At 40.4% G+C, this 19205-nt stretch overlaps 1 protein-coding gene across 1 annotated transcript; it reads right to left on the reverse strand.

Moving 5' to 3' along the window:
• Window positions 1-16038: 16038 nt before the first annotated feature.
• On the reverse strand, window positions 16039-18821 carry LOC113090234 (serine/threonine-protein kinase WNK1-like). Its single transcript, XM_026256193.1, has 2 exons — window positions 18200-18821; window positions 16039-17390 (listed from the first exon to the last, which is right to left on the reverse strand). Exon 2 carries the CDS (start codon window positions 16903-16905, stop codon window positions 16117-16119), a length of 789 nt encoding a protein of 262 aa, XP_026111978.1. The 5' UTR covers window positions 16906-17390; window positions 18200-18821; the 3' UTR covers window positions 16039-16116.
• Window positions 18822-19205: the final 384 nt, after the last annotated feature.

Consider the following 19205-nt stretch of genomic DNA (forward strand, 5'->3'; position numbering starts at 1 on the left):
ACAAAAAAGACATTGATGTCAAAAATTTCTAGGAGTAGTTTGTCGCAGCATAAAATATGTCACTTCCTGTTGCCAATAGGTGGCGCTATGACTATAACTGAATATGGTCATGTCAAACTGTTCAGGACAGGAGTCTCATCAAACATGTGAAGTTTGGGGCAGATTGGACATTGTATGTCTGAGTTATAGCAACTTCCTGTTTCATGGCGAATCATCGAAATTCGTCAGGCCGCCACGGACACGCCCTTTAACGAAACCTCAATTCCTTCACAATTTAACATGGCAAAGGGCTTTAGATTACACTGACCAAGTTTGGTGTTGATCTGAATAAATCTCTAGGAGGAGTTCGTTAAAATACAACCCCTGAAAATGACAAAAACAACACCAATTTTGCAGGGAAAATTAAAAATAACCGACTTCCTGTTGGGATTCGGGTTTCGTACCAAGAGACTTTTTTGTAGCTATTGGTGTGTTACATATGTTTACCAATTTTCGTACATGTATATGACATGTAGCTCGAGGCGCACTCCATTGAAAATGTATAGGTGGCGCTATCGAGCCATTTTGCCACACCCAATGGAATATTAGCCTCCAGATGTGTTCAGGTCAGTACTCTTATCAAACATTTGAAGTTTGGGCAAGATCTGATATTTTATGACTGAGTTACAACAACTTCTACTCCCATGGCGAGACATCGAACTTTGACATGGCGCCATGGACACGCCCTTTAACGAAAACTCAAGATCTTCTCAATTTAACATCGTACAGGCCTTTAGATTAGACTGACGACAAAAAAGACATTGATGTCAAAAATTTCTAGGAGTAGTTTGTCGCAGCGTAAAATTTGTCACTTCCTGTTGCCAATAGGTGGCGCTATGACTATAACTGAATATGGTCATGTCAAACTGTTCAGGACAGGAGTCTCATCAAACATGTGAAGTTTGGGGCAGATTGGTCATTGTATGTCTGAGTTATAGCAACTTCCTGTTTCATGGCGAATCATCGAAATTCGCCAGGCCGCCACACAAAGGCCCTTCAACGAAAACTCAAAAGCTTCGCAATTTAACATCGCAAAGGCCTTTAGATTAGGCATACCAAATTTGGTGTTGATCTGAATTAATCTCTAGGAGGAGTTCGTTAAAATACAACGCATGGAAATGACAAAAACGACACAAAATTTGCTCATAATATTAGAAATAACCGACTTCCTGTTGGGTTTCGGATTTTGCTCCAAGAGACTTTTTTGTAGGTATTGGAGAGTTACATATGTATACCGATTTTCATACATGTACATGAAACGTAGCTCGAGGCGCACACCGTTGAACGTGTATAGGTGGCGCTGTTGAGCCATTTTGCCACACCCACTTCTGAAACCCATATCAGACGTAAATTTTCGCCAGTTCTGAGGTGTGTGCAAAGTTTCATGACTTTTCGAGCATGTTTAGGCCCTCAAAAATGCGATTCATCTTAGAGAAGAAGAATAATAATAATAATAATAATAATAATTAAAGCTGCAAGCAGCGATGAACGGGCCCTCGCACCCGGGCTCACCGGCAGCGAGTGGCTTTAGTAAATAGGTGAGCGGTGAGAAACATGCATTTAAACTCATAAATATAAGTGGAATATTTCAAAGTTATTCCATATATATGCCAATCTTCCTGTTGCCAGCAGGTGGCGCTATCATTATAATGGAATATTGGCCTTCAGTTGTGTTCAGGGCAGGACTCTTATCGAACATGTGAAGTTTGTGGAAGATCCAACATTTTATGCCTGAGTTACAACAACTTCCTTTACTGTGGCGAGACAACAAATTTTGTCATGGCGCCATGGACACGCCCTTTAAAAAAAAAAAAACAAGATCTCCATAATTTAGCATTGCACATGCCTTTAAATTAGACTGACCACACACAAAAAAAACCCATTAATGTCATACTATTTCTAGGAGTAGTTTGTCGCAGCGTAAAACATGTCACTTCCTGTTGCCAGCAGGTGGCGCTATGACTATATCTGAATATGGGCATGTAGATCTGTTGAGGGCAGAAGTCTTATCTAACATGTGAAGTTTGGGGCAGATTGGACATTGTATGACTGAGTTACAGCAACTTCCTTTTTCATGGCGAAACATCGAAATTTGTCAGGCCGCCATGGACACGCCCTTTAACGAAACCTCAAGATCTTGACAATTTAACATCGTAAAGGCCTTTAGATTTAACTGACCAAGTTTGCTGTAGATCTGAATAAATCTCTAGGAGGAGTTTGTTAAAGTACAACCCCTGAAAATGTCAAAAACAACACCAATTTTGCAGGGAAAATTCAAAATAACCGACTTCCTGTTGGGATTCGGATTTCGTACCAAGAGACTTTTTTGTAGATATTGGTGTGTTACATGTGTGTACTGATTTTTGTACATCTACGTGAAAAATAGCTCGAGGAGCACTCCATTGAATGTGCATATGCACTGTATTGAAAGTTTATAGGTGGCGCTATCGAGCCATCTTGCCACACCCTCTGGAATATTGGCCTTCAGATCTTTTCAGGCCAGGACCCTTATCACACATGTGAAGTTTGGGCAAGATCAGACACTTTATGCCTGAGTTATAACATCTTTTATTCCCATGACGAGACATCGAACTTCGTCACGGCGCCATCGACACGCCTTTTAACAAAAACTCAAGATCTTCACAACTAAACATCACACAGGTCTTTAGATTAGACTGACCACAAAAAAGACATTGATGTCATAAAATTTCTAGAAATAGTCTGTCACAGTGTAAAATATGTCACTTCCTGTTGCCAATAGGTGGCGCTATGACTATAACTGAACATGGGCATGTAGATATGTTTAGGTCAAGAGTCTCATCCAACATGTGAAGTTTGGGGCAGATTGGACATTGTATGTCTGAGTTACAGCAACTTCCTTTTTCATGGCGAAACATCGAAATTTGTCAGGCCGCCATGGACACGCCCTTTAACGAAACCTCAAGTCCTTCGCAATTTAACATCGCAAATGGCTTTAGATTACACTGACCAAGTTTGGTGTTGATCTGAATAAATCTCTAGGAGGAGTTCGTTAAAGTACAACCCCTGAAAATGGCAAAAACAACACCAGTTTTGCAGGGAAAATTCAAAATAACCGACTTCCTGTTGGGATTTGGATTTCGTACCAAGAGACTTTTTTGTAGATATTGGTGAGTTACATGTGTGTACCAATTTTTGTACATGTACGTGAAACATAGCTCAAGGCGCACTCCGTTGAAAGTGTATAGGTGGCGCTATCGAGCCATTCTGCCACACCCTGTGGAATATTGGCCTGCAGATCTGTTCAGGTCAGGACTCTTATCACACATGTGAAGTTTGGGGAAGATCGGACATTTTATGCCTGAGTTATAACATCTTTTATTCCCATGGCGAGACATCGAACTTCGTGACGGCGCCATGGACACGCCTTTTAACGAAAACTCAAGATCTTCACAACTGAACATCGCACAGGCCTTTAGACTAGACTGACCACAAAAAAGACATTGATGTCATAAAATTTCTAGGAGTAGTTCATCGCAGTGTAAAATATGTCACTTCCTGTTGCCAATAGGTGGCGCTATGACTATAACTGAATATGGGCATGTCAATCTGTTCAGGTCAGGAGACTCATCAAACATGTGAAGTTTGGGGCAGATTGGTCATTGTATGTCTGAGTTATAGCAACTTCATTTTTCATGGCGAATCATCGAAATTCGCCAGGCCGCCACGGACGCGCCCATTAACGAAAACTCAAAAGCTTCGCAATTTAACATCGCAAAGGCCTTTAGATTAGGCATACCAAATTTGGTGTTGATCTGAATTAATCTCTAGGAGGAGTTCGTTAAAATACAACGCATGGAAATGACAATAATGACACAAAATTTGCTCATAATATTAGAAATAACCGACTTCCTGTTGGGTTTCGGAATTTGCTCCAAGAGACTTTTTTGTAGGTATTGGAGAGTTACATGTGTATACCAATTTTCATACATGTATATGAAACGTAGCTCGAGGCGCACACCGTTGAACGTGTATAGGTGGCGCTGTTGAGCCATTTTGCCACACCCACTTCTGAAACCCATATCAGACGTAAATTTTCGCCAGTTCTGAGGTGTGTGCAAAGTTTCATGACTTTTCGAGCATGTTTAGGCCCTCAAAAATGCGATTCATCTTAGAGAAGAAGAATAATAATAATAATAATAATAATAATAATAAACGGAGCAATTCCAAGAGGGTCCTCACACCATCGGTGCTCGGGCCCTAATAAACGGAGCAATTCCAAGAGGGTCCTCACACCATCGGTGCTCGGGCCCTAATAAACGGAGCAATTCCAAGAGGGTCCTCACACCATCGGTGCTCGGGCCCTAATAATAATAAACGGAGCAATTCCAAGAGGGTCCTCACACCATCGGTGCTCGGGCCCTAATAAGCATGCAGCTGCAGTGAATGTTCACCATGTGTATCACAGAGCACATTGTTAACATGCTGTGTTAACAAAAGATTTGAAAGTCTTTAAGTCATTCGCAGGGAGGTCTGGCCAGAGGTTTCCCAGCAGTAAAAACATTTCACATTTAGGGCACCTTCCATAATAGTTACTACCCAGCATATGATCCATTATATCTTTGCAGGAGAGTTTGGTCTCTCCACTCTGAACAATGGGACTCTTGTGAGGCCTTCAACACTGACATGCTCACGAGATGGAGAACTTCACCTCTCGAGAACACAAGGGCAGCACATTTCCATCAACGGTGGAGTCATTTACACAGAAGAGGACGACCTCCGCAGTGATCTGACACGTGAGATACACACATGCAAATATCTTGGCTCCGGACATAATTTTGAAAACTACACTTCCTCAGTTAGAGAAGGGAATATTAAACTTTTTTAAAAAGACATAACTGGTGGCGCGGTAACAACTGTAGAGAAAGGACAAGTGGGGAGGGTTGGAGTGAGGTGGACAGGTTGGAGAGGGCTCAAGTTTCTGTCTCTCTGAGTAGATGGACAGGCATCCAAATGGCCAAAAAGGAACGGGACAGGTGAGACCCCTCAGCTGGGGCGAGGTGTGTGTGTTGATGCATGCAGCTAGTCCTCATGGCCACACTAGATAAGCATCACTCAATAGTGGGCCCAGATGAATTAAGTTCAGGCATCTGCCTGGCAGCTATGTTGTGGATTGCTTCATCTCTTGGGCACTGGATCTAAACTGATGATTAGTGTGTGACCGCATGAAAGTCAATATGCACTGCTGATTTCTTTGATGAGAAAACCAAGTCATGGGAGAGAAAAGCAAGTTTATAAACCATGAACAAAGACACTAATAAAATATTTTATATATTCATCAGATTCCTGATGATTATATAAACAATTACTAACAGTGATGATTATAGTTGATGTCTGTTGCATCACTGGAAACCCAGTGTCAATAATTACGACAATTTAATCCATGAAAAAAAATATAACTCTCTGAATCTGATAGTGACTGAAATGTATTCATAATCCCTAGGATCACACAAAGGAATTGACGAAAATCTGCTGCCCTTTGACAAGCCATAGTAATCTCCTTATATCCTTTTCATGTAACAACAGCTTTCCTACACAGCTGGAACGAGTCAATGGCAAGGTAGAAGCCTAACATTTTCAGTTAAACTGTATTGTTGTTGTTGTTGATGATCCATTTAAATTTCACTATAAAAACAAAACAGACATAAACAAAGTTTTAAAAATATAATTGATTATTACAGGAAAAAAATAAATAATAATAATCACCATTTCTGCCAAGAAACCTCCACACTCAAGTGGGTGATAAATTTGTCTGGGCCCGGCAACCAGATTTGTTATTACTCAGGCAGGTCACTAAAATGTTTTCACTTTAAATCATTCTTCAAACTGTTTCTTTGTTATGATAGTAATTTATCTGGCAGAGAAATAAAAAAAGTTTGCGCTAATGCACTATAGCACCCTTCGCTGGACCGAAGAGAATGTAGAAGAAAGGGTAAGAGTGGAAAGAAAGGAGAGTTTTTTTGGATTTCTGCCCAGAGTTAGTGCCCATTGCCTGGGGTGTTTATTAGAACCCTTTGAAGGGAAAACACCACTAAACGCTCAGCAGAGTTGAGCATGGCTCAGGGCGCTCAAAATGTAAATCACACGCTGCTGACACCTTTGTCCCACATGATAGTTATTTATAGGAACGGCAAGAGAGAGGTAGCAAGCAGAGATACAAGTAAGGGATTGAAATACCTGAATAAATGCAAAGCAGCAGTAAGAGAGGGACAGAACTCCTACAGGGTGCATGATAAAGCAATGGGTAGACATCAGTTCCTCTTTTATCCTTGAATGGGAACACTGATAACAAATGACTGCTCCAAAGAACTTAAGATAAGCAAGCTGTTCGGATGCTTGCTCTGGATGGGCTGAACCTGCAACTTCCAACCAAAATGCTAAGCTTAGATAAATGTCTTTATCTGCCTCTCAGATAAAGTTCATGAGTGTGAACAAAGTAAAAAGGGTTAGTGACTAATATTGCTTAGATTAATCTTGATGAGCAAAAAAACACCAGCAGACGGGAACAAGCCACACCACATTCATGTGCACTCAAAGGCGACACACTCTCCTGTGATGAAGTGCAAGCCAAGGCACAGCAGGTATAGATGAGTCACTGCATTAAGCGGCTCTCATGAAAACCTGTCTGGATGAATCAGGTCTTGTATTGGTCTAACTTTCTCAAGAGGCTCCAAAGCACAACTCAACCACATCCTCCTCCATATAGAACTATCAAACTGACTCACCACTTCATCAACAGAAACCAGCAGAACAGAGAGCTAAAGCTCATTATATGTTTGCCATCCTGCCCTTCGGCATCACCTGAAGAACCCTCCATTATTAAAGACCCAAGAGTTTGAGGCTTATCTATGGCTGATTGTTCTCCTTGTTTACACAAAGACACACCATTTGCTCAACTCTGCAGGTAGACCAATGAAAAGGACAGCTTATAGTAATGTTGAACCCCGGTGGTAGCATGTTAGAAGGCCATTGTTTGAATAGGGGGTAGGTCAGGTGTTATAAATGGCTCTTCTTTTTTTTTTTTTTTTTAAGAAAACTTGTTAAAACTTAGCAAGTAATTGTTACACAAGAAAGTAGGTCTTTGACACCATCAACTTGACCACAACCAGTCTGCAGTGAGTCTGCAACTCAGCAAGGAGGAAGTTGTGCGGAGTCAGGCGTGAACCACTTTTATACCTGGAGTACAGTAAGCAGGTTTGAGGATCTGGCTCCTTTGGCAGTGAACTTAGAAAAGTAACAGACAAACATAAACAAAAGGGGCATCCTATTTCTCACACTGCACTATTCTATACCATCTAGTGTGGTGTGTTCATACTTCATACACTGCACACAACAAGCACCCTGATGTGCAACGGTGAAAACAATGTGTTGAATGATGAACATTGTGTGCCTTCATGGGCACAGCTTTCCTATAGATGAAGGAGAGGGACTAGTGGCAACATCACTTGCATTTAAATTGATACATTTGAGATAATTCTTGTCCAACCGTGCTAGTCAAAAGACCTTTTGGTGATGTGTAAACCAGAGAGAGTTGCAGATGTGTCAAGCAGATTTCAACTTTATGCAAATGCATAATGTGAGTCGGGCAACTAACAATAAAGAGTGGAGCTCACACGATACACCTCCTAATACAGTTAGATATTATAAACTATTATATAGAGAAAGAATACCTAGTAACAACCATGTGCAACTTGGTTGCCTCCAACAATTAAATCTTTGTCAGTCCTTTTCTCCAAGAAGTGGGATGAATCTATGCACTTGAAATGAAATTTAATTCATAGGAAAAACATCAAGCTTGAAACTAAAGCGAAACAAGGAAGCAAGCAATGGCGGCCTATCTAGGGCAAAAGCCAAAGTGTTTGTAAGCATTAACAACACCGAGTGAGCTTCCTCATCAGATGTGTTACACACAGGAAGCTGACGGCTTCCTTTTCCTTCTTCATGATACAAATGCAAAGACGGAATAAACAGCAGCAAAACAAGAACATCAGACAGAGCAAAAGAGCTGCAGAGAAAATTAAGATGATCTGTCAACTGAGGTCCAAATTCCTGGATGTTGCTCAAAGTAGCACAGTTGGTCTATTAAAAGGCATGCCGTTGACCATGCAGAACTCTGCTAAAGTAAGCCTTGCAGGATACCATATTGTACAGTTAATAATGAAAGCTTGGGAACAAGGCCTCAGTCACTGACGTAACAAGATTTATGGTGCTCAGGGTGTTGACTGATCATCTTTCTTGCTGTATCAGGGCTGCCTCAAATCCATTAAGCCTGAAAGTGGAGTGAATATGTTTGCTCTTGCAATCACAAGCCTCAGAGCAAAGCATACCAGATTAGGGCATCAGGCCTGCATTCCTTCGGCTTGAGAGAATCACATGTAAAGCATCACGGCACTGCCATTCTGACTGGCTCTGTCTGGAATCAGAAGAACTCGAAAAGATGAGGATGGCCCTACAAGAACAAGAGTGCATGGATTCCGCTTTATTCTTTCCAGTGGTACTATCTTGGATTCTTTCAGTTTTTTTGGCGTTCGTTCCAATGGCATACAGTGGACAATGAGAGCAGAGAGGACGTCACATGGACAAGAAGATTATTTTAGACAACAGATTTTAGGTAAAACTGGAGCTTTTTTTTTTTTTTTTACACAATCCGAAACCGCATTTTGTGCAGAGTGAGCATATGAGCACTACACTCCAATATTTATGAGGATGCGGGAGGACTGAATGTGCACTGAATTTTTTAGACTGCCTATCCGCTTCTCATTTATACACATAATGAAACCAAGAGCAGAATTATCTACATATGTGGTTTGGTGTGGAATATAATTTTGGTCAGACAGACGGCCACGGGTGCTCATCTCTCCTTTAACCCCATTAACCTACGCAGGGTCACAGACAGGTCATCATTACGTGGGAACGTCCAGCAAGGCAGGGACCAGCCACCTGACTGTCACATTCCACATGGGAGAGGCAGAAGGAATCTTGCTGCGAGGGAAGGAATGCTGAAGGGTCAATGGGGACTGAGTAGAACGTAGTTTTATAAGGAAATGGATTCAAATATTTCACAATTTCTGGTGAAATACACAAGAATAGTGTTCATCGAACAACAATCACTATCAAGCGGAGGTGTGTAACAGTCAACCGGAATGGATTTCAATCAAATTTCCTGGGTATACCTAGATTTCTCAATTTTATATGGTAATCATATATAAATGCAAAAACAACGTTTAATACAGTTCTGCTTGTGGATATCTAGAAAACTAACTTCTAAGCATTACAAATAAATATTGTTTACTGAAGCTTGAATACCACCAACCAGGCAAATTTACAATTATTTCTTAAAATTCCTCATTATATCAACCTGGTACTTCACAACCCAACTTGCTTTCTGAAGGTGCATAACTCAACCAATCAGATTAGAGCTTGCCAGACAGTCAAAGTCTGTGTGCAATATTCACAAATTGTGGCTGTGCCATTTGAGATTTGGTATACAATTACATGGGAGGGTCACTGTGACCGACAGAGCATCAATGTACAGTTAGGTACAACAGCTTAGCTGAGATTGTGCCAAACTTCTGGATTTTTCCATTCCTAAAACTCATGTAAGAGCTAGAACATTCCTTCAGGCCAACACTGCCCCACGTCATTACCCAAAACTGTCTGTTCCAGTTCTGACCATGGAATGGAACGACAGCGGAAGATGAAGTGTTGCTATTTTTAGCTTGTGAATGGAAGAAGAAAATCTAAATTCTGGAATGAATGAATACTCTTTATTTTTTTGCATTTTGCAAGTATTTCTGCTTTAGGGTCATTGAGAGGTGTCCAGAATGAGGTGTACTACTGCAGAGGATGAGCTAAATTTTGCCTGAACATCCTAAATTAAGTTGACCTCCGACAGGTTTAACACAGCCCTGGAATGACGTAACAGACCCTGACAACCCAATAAACATCAGCTCTTGTTGATACAGCTCAGGCTACACCTCTAGCACTGCATTTATATAGGTGTGACAGTGCTAACATATCCCTGACATTTAGCAGAAACAGCCTGCCGCAGCTCTAATTAAACAAGACGCATTCCTACAGACTGAGTGGAACACTATCACATACCTGTAATGAGAGTTGAAAAAAAGCAGGGGTGGGGGTGGACAGCAGTTTCAGTAAATTCCAGACTTTCGTGGGAAAGCTTGCATGTTATGCACGCACATTGGTCTGATGAAAGAAGAAACTCAGATATAGCCAGGTCTGCCACATATCCGGACTTGCTTTATTTTTGCAAACAAATTGGACAGTGATCTCCACATGAAATTAATCTAAACACTTCCTAAACCTGAGCTCTCAATTAATGAAAGAGAAATAGATTCGCCCAAAACGTACTCTACAGAAATATGTGAATGCAAATGCTTTAAGCTATGTCAGTTCAATTTCACACGTCTATTTTACACTGTACTAAAAGATCACCAGGACTTTTTGTTAACCATTTCAGCCAAGCACTTCTGAAAAAGCCACCTCCTTCTTATATTTATCAAACTCTCCTACTCATCCAAATCCAAAATATTTTGCATCTGGACTGCTATTCTGAGCTTTCAGCTTGGTTTGTGGTTAAGTGAGGTAGACAATACTAGAGAGAGACTCATTCAATCGAATGACCCCCTCCTTAAAGTTTTTGTCCTCTTTTAACGCTGACGTCCTGCCACAAGAATCCAGAGAATGCAAACGCGAAACAGCCACTGAAATCTGGGAGGAGCTGCGGTTCCAACCAGCCCACTCTGCAAAAAGCCACTTCAAAAGAGCCTCTAAGATGCTCATCATACAGGATACAAGGTTTACATGCTTACGGGTACGCTACTTCATTGGGCCTTTTAAAAAGAATGAAATCATGGAATGACAAACTGAACCCAGAGCCTTTGGAACAGTCAGAATCAATCACAGAATCAATGATAATAACTGCAATGAATTTGATTAGCCTATTATGCACATTACTGGACTAAACTTTTTTTTACTGATTAGCAGCCCTATTAGAAATATGTCCATTTAATGATGATGAAGCACAACTCATAACAAACAAGAACAAATGGGGTCAGTAGGGTGAAGGTAATCAAGGGCGAGACTGAATGGTAAAAGCACTCTTTATGTATGTGTGTCTGTAAGTGTGTAAACAGCATCTTAAGAGGCTTACTGAATAAAATGAGGGGCAGTTAGGGCTGAGGTGAGCAGTGAAATGTGAGGAATTTACTGCCCTCCCATCGTGACCTTTAACACACTTACACTACGTACAAAACCATACAGAGAGACAATGGTGAGAAAGAAAGAAAGACTGCAAGAGATCAAATCAGATTTCCCTCACAAGTCTTGATACTTGAATTACACTGTTCCATATCACATGCTATAGATCAGGATGTCAAAGAGGAGATGAGCACAATGTTGCGGGAGAGAGCTCCAACAAGCTTCAGCAGGCAAAAAAAAAAAACTCCATGTCAGAGACAGACAAGCAGCAGCATGAGATTACGCATTCTTCTAGAAGGAGTACAACCTGCTTTATGTTACCTATTTAGAGTGAATCTGGTCCTTTAAAGAGTTAATATGCAGGCAAAAAGCTGCAAAAACGGGTAATTCAACAAATGCCATGATACTGACATCACAGCCATTAACATATAATCAGTATGCATTCAAAAGTGTAAAGAATGCAAGTTTTCATGTACTTACACTAAAAGTAATAATTTATGAAAAGTAAAACTGCAACAGCCTCCAAACATGAGCAGAAAGCAAGAAAGACAAGAGTACCTACCTCTTTAAGGAAAGACCTATCAAGAGCATGCACATATTTTCTGTTTTGAATAAACTTTTCTTTCATTGTGCAACTGTACAGATATAAAAAATAAAATAAAAGATCATCTTGGAAAAAAACAAGTGAGATAGAACAGTGCAAGTGAAACTTAATGCCAATCGGATAGCATCTCACAATGGCAAAGCCCTCTGTATATTTCCATTTACGATGACATCTTTTTCCCTTCCAGTCTGTGTAAGACACAATGGATAAATACACATACACACGGGTCAGTACTGTAAATGAGAAAGGAGATCAGTGCTTGCAAATGAAGGAAGCATTGCTCATGGCTTTGTCTTTCTCACTCCTTTTGAAAAAAAGAAAAGAAAAGGATTTCAACAATGAAAAGGGAAACGGTTATGGCTGGGATCCATGGGATTGGATTTCTTCCTCAACTGTTCCTCTAACATCCTCTGCATTATTCACAGATGATGACATTCTCTCTGGGGCACGTCTCTTTTAAACCGACCCAGAGTTAAGGCACCTCCTGCACAAATTCCTGCACTGTGCTATCTCACGGCTAGCATGTGGTGATAAGGCTGATGGCGTGAAAGCCGCAAGGCTTTAAATAGTTTAGGGTCAAAACCTCAGTCAACAACTTGCATCTGGATTAGAGTATACATTTGTGAAGCGAGTCAATGTATGGAGCCTGTGTGTGTGTGTGTGTGTGTGTGTGTGTGTGTGTGTGTGTGCGTGCTCGCATGTGTTTAGACAACTGATTGCAAGTGGTTTCTATTCCTCTCATTTTCTGGAAAAGCTCATGAAGAAAAGAGAGTGTGATGTGTGGAGAAGTGAAACAGCTTACACACCATTAGGGCAATAAAATCACTTTGGAATTACACACAACTTCAACATTTTTACAAAAAAAAAAAAAAAGTTAATAATAATAAAATTAAGGGAAAATGATCAAAAACAAGAAAGAAGAAATTATGAGTGATATTTGCCGTATTACCCTCACTGGGATGTTGGGCAGTTGCTTTTAACCAGTTTTATCCTCTGAAATTCATAAGCCAAAACACTTAAAGAAATACCACATCTCTCTTCAGCTGGACACACAATTTAAGTATCATCAATGTTTGAAGCGTAAACTGTGCTGCACATATACGACACCAGTGTTAAAAATACTGAGGTTTGTTTAATATCAGGGGTTTGTTAATCTGTGCGGTGCTTGCTAAGTGAAGACTAACATCAAATCCAAAATGTTATGTCTGCACCCTGCTTTGTTTCAGCTCTGTAACCATTTGGCATTTTAGAAAAAATTTGTCAGAGCGATAGATGGGAACGAAGTGAAAAAGAAATAGAGGGGGGACTGAAATCTTCACAGTGCATTTAGCTCTTGCTCCCCCTTTCGTGTCTTTACTATTATAATTTGGCTGAATAGAAAAACAAAAGCGTAAAGGGATGCCTCGGCTCCCATTAGGAGAGCCCTTGCTTGCTTCTCTCTGAATCCATGAGGAATGAATTGGGGGGAATGCTGGCCTTTGTCATCCTACTAGCTCATCTGTGATTCAACACATACCGAGGCTATGAGGACAAGAGAGACCCATTTTAAATCCAATAAACATATTCAGAGTGATAAGGATTTACTGGTGCATGCTGGGTAACAAAAACCATTATTCAAACAACCGATGGCACAATAGTTTAACTAAATTGCTACTAAATATGTAATAATTGCATCCTAATGGAAGAATTGGAGAACATTAGAATTTCAGACAAATAGGAAGAAACGTTTGAGTCCATCCAAAGAAAGAAACTAATTGCCAAGTGACCTCAAATGCGCGAAGAAAAAACAAGTTTTGCAGATGAATCAGCTCTGGGAAATAAAGCAGTTTAGATGTCTCATTAACAAATTTGACTAGATAATGTTCTTTCCTCTTCTGCATCCAAGAAAAGTCTATTTTGCTGATGTCCGGTAAGACTTCAAATACTTTGCAACTACAAAAGCATCCTGAAAATGAAAGAGAGAGAGAGTGAAAAAGAGAGAGTGGGGGCCGACACAAAGCAACCCTCCCTGATGTCCTAGCATTGCTCACCCCTTATTCTCTTTCTGCGCCCTCCCTTGCTCAAAGAAATAAGGGGGTTTCCATTGGACAGATCTCTGCTTTCGCTTGCCCTCTGATAGGGCTGCACAATTAATCGAATTTGTAATCGCAATTACAATTACAGGTGACACAATTATGTAATCGTTTAAAGGCACAATTACACAAAAAAAAAGTTCACTTACATCATTCTGTGTGCATAAGATATGTTGTTGTTCTCTCTACAGATTATCTTAAGGGTTTTTTCCCCAATTGTTTGAATTTCTTTGTTTTAATATAACATAATACCATGCATATATTTACTTTGGTTTGGTTTCTCAGAAAAAATAAATAAATAAAATAATAATAATAATAATTATATATATATATATATATATATATATATATATATATATATATATATATATATATATATATATATGATATTTGAGGCTTAAAAAAAAGAAGTTTTTCAGGAAGAGTGTTTTCCGCTGGTTTATTTTGATATAACAATATGGCATGTAGTGGCTTCAAACAATGGCATAAAGCTATTAAAAAAATTATTCAATCTAAATTGTGCTAATCGTAATATATAATCGCAATTACAATTTCAAGGGAATAATCGACAATTATGATTTTTGTCATAATCGTGCAGCCCTACCCTCTGACCCTTAATCCATCTTGAAATGTAGGGCAAATCCCCTTTTTAGCAAGTGTCCACACTTCATAATGCTACTTTGCTTTCACCAATGCACATCAGTTCAATCCCCTCATCCTGGCAGCATCAACATGACATCACTGACTTCCACCCCACCCGCACTGCATATTTTGCACACTTTCATCAGTATGTGCTCTGACATGTTTATGTAATGGTTTAAATCTATGAGCTCTTGGGAGGAACTACTAATAGTCTGATATCAGTCTGACCTGTGTGTATAACGGTTCAGTTTGTGCACATGGACCTTCACCAGACAACTAAAAACAATCCATGTTTATCTGTGTGCAGTTATACTTGCTCCACGAAAGGCCCATCCTGAGTAGAAACCAGATCCAAGGACAAACACAAGAGTGTCTTGTGATATTAAGAGAAAACACTTGAGAGTGTACAGTATGTAATGAGATCCAACTAGTTTAATTTGCCAAGACCCAATTTGTTAGTGTTATAAAATAAAAATAAAAAGACAATTCTGGCCAAATGTAACTCTGCTTATGATATGAAACTAAAATAGATCATGTTGAACTTATAGTAAAATCTTGCAATGGTCTGGAAGTAACAAGCCTCAGTCTTCAAGGTGTCTGTGCCAATAAGTCAGATATGTAATTACTTAGGTAAGTTATTGTTAACATATTGACGTTAACGAGCATGCTCCGCCATGACAGTCAAAAGCAAAAACTTGCAGTTCCCAACAAGGAAGCTGATTATTGATAATATACTTTGTAAAATAATTTATTGAAGAACACGCAGTTCTTGAAACTTCTGGAATCACAAAAAAATAAAAATAAATAATAATAAAAAATTCAGGGGGTTTTGGTTCAAAAAGATTGAAAACCACTGGGCTAACACTATAATGCCCCTTGTGGCAGTGCTGAAAATGTAACAATTTCACGTTTTAAATTTGAAGTCTGACACATTTTTGGAATGCAACAATGAACAACATAAATCAAGCGAACATACGCGTTCAAGAAAAATATGAATGTAAACCCTTCCGGATATGCAAATTTGACTTTATCAGGAATTCTTATGACAATACACTTGTGCTTTGCATTCTCAGCATTGCTGCAAGCGGATGCTATAGGATGTATAAGTTTAAAAATATCTTCAATTTGTCTTTCAAGTCAACCACTTTAAAGAGCAACAGTTTAAAGAGAACTTTGCTGACTCAGCTGATTAACATGTCGTTATATTTGCATCTAACTGTCTGAATAAGCATGTACAACAAGACCATCCATGACAGGATCAGCTATATATAGTAGGCCTATGTTTTGGGCCTAAACTGAAACTTCACCAAAGCTGTTCTTCACCCACATCCTGTAGGGGCACCATAAGAGCCATGACCACAAAGCTGCATAAACAAGTTACACCAACATAACTTCCTGTTGTAAGTCTGGCACTCTTTTTTGAATCAAACTTACTGTTGCGTTTCACAGGAGCATTTTCAAGCCTTTGGTCAACCACCCAACAACAAAGACATCCATCATTTATGTAGGCTGAACATTGTTGCAGAGGTTAAGAACATGGTTGCTTCTTACCTGAAGTTCACACCACGCTACTTCCACCGTTGTCTCCGTGTCCAAACCCTTGTAGACGGTTTTGAACGAGCCGCGTCCAATCTCGATGTCAAATTTGAGGAAACGCCCATCAGGCGAGGTGCCCACAGCTTTGGTCTCCACTTCTTCGTCCTCCTGAACCTTTTTCTCAGCCTCCCTCTGCTCAGCTTCAGCACGGGCCTTCGCCACCCCTTTCTCCTCCTCTTCACGTTTGTCTGCTACTCCACTCTCCTTCTCCTTGTCAGCAACATCGCTGGGCTCCGTTTCCACCGTCCCAAGGGTCTCGTTCTGCCTCACACCCACATCCTGCACAGATGGGCTCTGTACCTCCACAATCCCATCAACCCCAGCAACTCGTCCATCCTCTGCATGTTCTTCCAATAGGACACCCGAAACACCTTCTTGGGTGTCAATGGTAATGTCAGGGACCAAACCCAGCACTACAGGCACAACAAACTGCTCACAGTCCGGAGGCGAGGTGAGGATGCATGCTTTGCTGGGCAAGTCGAGGGCTGTGACATTGGAGTCACAGATGACGCTACGCCTAAAAAATCTGTGCTCAGCTGTCTTCAGATCTTTATCCATGGTATGGCGTCGTTTTCTGACCAGCGTCGTGTCTAGCTTCTCACCCACCAGAGAGTCCGAACCGGAGCCATTCACATTGTTTGAAGGTGGAGGGGCCAAGAAGGTCACCACCTTGTCGGGATTTTCTGACGACATCTCTCCAGGAAAAAATATATATATATTTATAAATAAATTATTATAAAAAAAAAAAAAAAAAAACTCAAATGTAAACCTTGACTTTTTGAGGAAATTTCCTCTTTCTGCGTTTTACTGTGGCACAAAAAGCCTATAGAGAAAAAAAGTAATAAAAGCTCACGTGAACCACAGAGTTTGCTGGAAGGCCCCCTCCGTGGGGTATTCCTTACTAACAGTTACTCTTACAGTGTAAAGGGCCAGAGCCCAAGAGAGGAGGTGTTCTTTTATAAACGTAAAAGAACAAGACACAGTCACTGAGGGGCAAGCACTGATGGTGACAGACAAAAACTGTCAAATCCACTTCATCCATCCTGCAGTGACCCAGAGACAGCCGTCATTGGGCATAAGGGACCGCAAGAGGGAAAAGGGCAAGAGCCTTGATATTCTTCAGACCTTCAGAGTACAGGAGACCTGGCTCCGAAACCCAAAAACCAGTTCCAGATTTACTACAAGAGACATATAAAGAACATATTAATTGCACACAAAGTTTATTGGTTCAAAAGCATTAAAAGCAGTTCTCCATTTGAATAAGCAATTAAAAAATAATTATAACAGCATCACTTAACTTAGAAATAATCAATATAAACCTACGTTTCAACTAAAGACACTTATAAACAACACGAAATTTACAGTATTACGTTCAAAGGAGCGAAAGGTAAACTAACGTTACTTCAACTTCGAAACCTTTTTGCTAACTTCGGTTTCCGTGCGTGTTGACTGCTGGGATTTCTCCAGGTGTTCAGTTTCAGTTGTATACATATAATAATAAGAAGAACAACAATAATAAAATGTTGTGCCTCAAAAAGTCAACAAAACCAAACCATGTAATGGAGACGGGTCGCCCTGGTTACGTGGGGTGGCCTGCTGAGATTTGGGGAGATGTTTTTTTTTTTTTTTTTTTTTTTTTGCAATTCTCCAGCAAAGAAAAGCACAAAACCCAATCAATTTCTGTCGTATTTTGCATTTATGACGGATTTAAATTATTAAAAGTTACCAGCGATGCTTTTAAAAAGTTGTCAAGTAACGGCGAACGTTGGTTCTTCGGGTCTCGAGCTCGTTCTTAAAACACCCCCCGCGCGCATTGAATCGCTTTTTTTGAACAGGAAGCGCGTACGGACAGAGAAGCAAAATACGATATACCAGCCTATACTATGCAATTGGTCATTTAATATCATATTCCTGTCAACCCATAATGAACAATCTGAGGTTTATAACCAGGTATACAATGAAAAAAAGGAGGCTGGCCAGCGATTACCTTTCGTATCGTCATCACTCCTCTCTGATGTACACAAAGCGACAGCTGCAGTTGCTTGAGTTGACCTAGCGAATAATTTAACGGAGGGAATCGCCAAATAGTTGAAAACACCAAAAGAATCACGGCTAGAGAACCGAATGGTGAGAAAATATAAATCCCATGAATTTAGCCCAGCTTCGCGTTCATCGCGCTGTTTGCTCTAACGTTACAGGCCAAGTTTACCACGGGGCTGCTGAATCCAGCGTGATGCAATGACTCTAATACATTCGGTATCCAGCGTAACGATGTATCCCGTGATAAAACATTATGACAAATCAACAACCGAGTCCGGTTCCGGTCGACTGCACGCGGATCCGCTGCAAACCAGCGATTTTCTTCCTTTCACGTGAACAATGCAACAAACAACATCTACTGCGGTTCGCGTTCGCTGCTGTCGAGACGGCTGAATTGTTATCCTTACGCAACAGTCGACAAATGACAACTGGTGGTCTCCATATGCAGTGTTAAGGTTTCTCTGGAACTGCTGCTGTCGGTTCGGGTGGTGTTATTGAGACTCCCGTCTGTCACGTTGGTTTTAGCTCCGAGGCTGCTGCTGTCTAACGTACCCTCCCACTGAATACTGACAGCAGAGACGCCAGTCTGCAGGGTCTTAGAACGGCCTGAAGATGTCGCTGTTTCCGCCCTGGGTTTATTTCCAAATGTGCAGTGCAATGCAAAAGTTGATTCCCATGCAGTTTTCCTCACTTCTACTTTGGTTGCGATGCAAATTTTTGTATTTTATTTTAAAAGCTGACATTCTTAGTGTCAGTGTATCCTGATCTTTTTTTTTTTTTTTGATAGGCGATGTTGTGTAATGCATGCCAGCGGCACACTCTTTTATGCTTCAAGTTGGACCACAGCAGAGATGCCAATATATCTTGTTTTCCCTGGCATGGAATTCTGGCTCTTGTTCCATGTGGCTAATTAACAGTAAATCTGCAAGCAATCAGGCCGTTAAACTTCAACT

Source organism: Carassius auratus, unplaced genomic scaffold (genome assembly GCF_003368295.1).
Source record: "Carassius auratus strain Wakin unplaced genomic scaffold, ASM336829v1 scaf_tig00053482, whole genome shotgun sequence".
Classification (NCBI taxonomy): domain Eukaryota; kingdom Metazoa; phylum Chordata; class Actinopteri; order Cypriniformes; family Cyprinidae; genus Carassius; species Carassius auratus.

Bases quoted from the DNA above. Each gene is read 5' to 3' on its own strand.
- LOC113090234 (XM_026256193.1), bottom strand. From the start codon at position 16,905: ATGTCGTCAGAAAATCCCGACAAGGTGGTGACCTTCTTGGCCCCTCCA.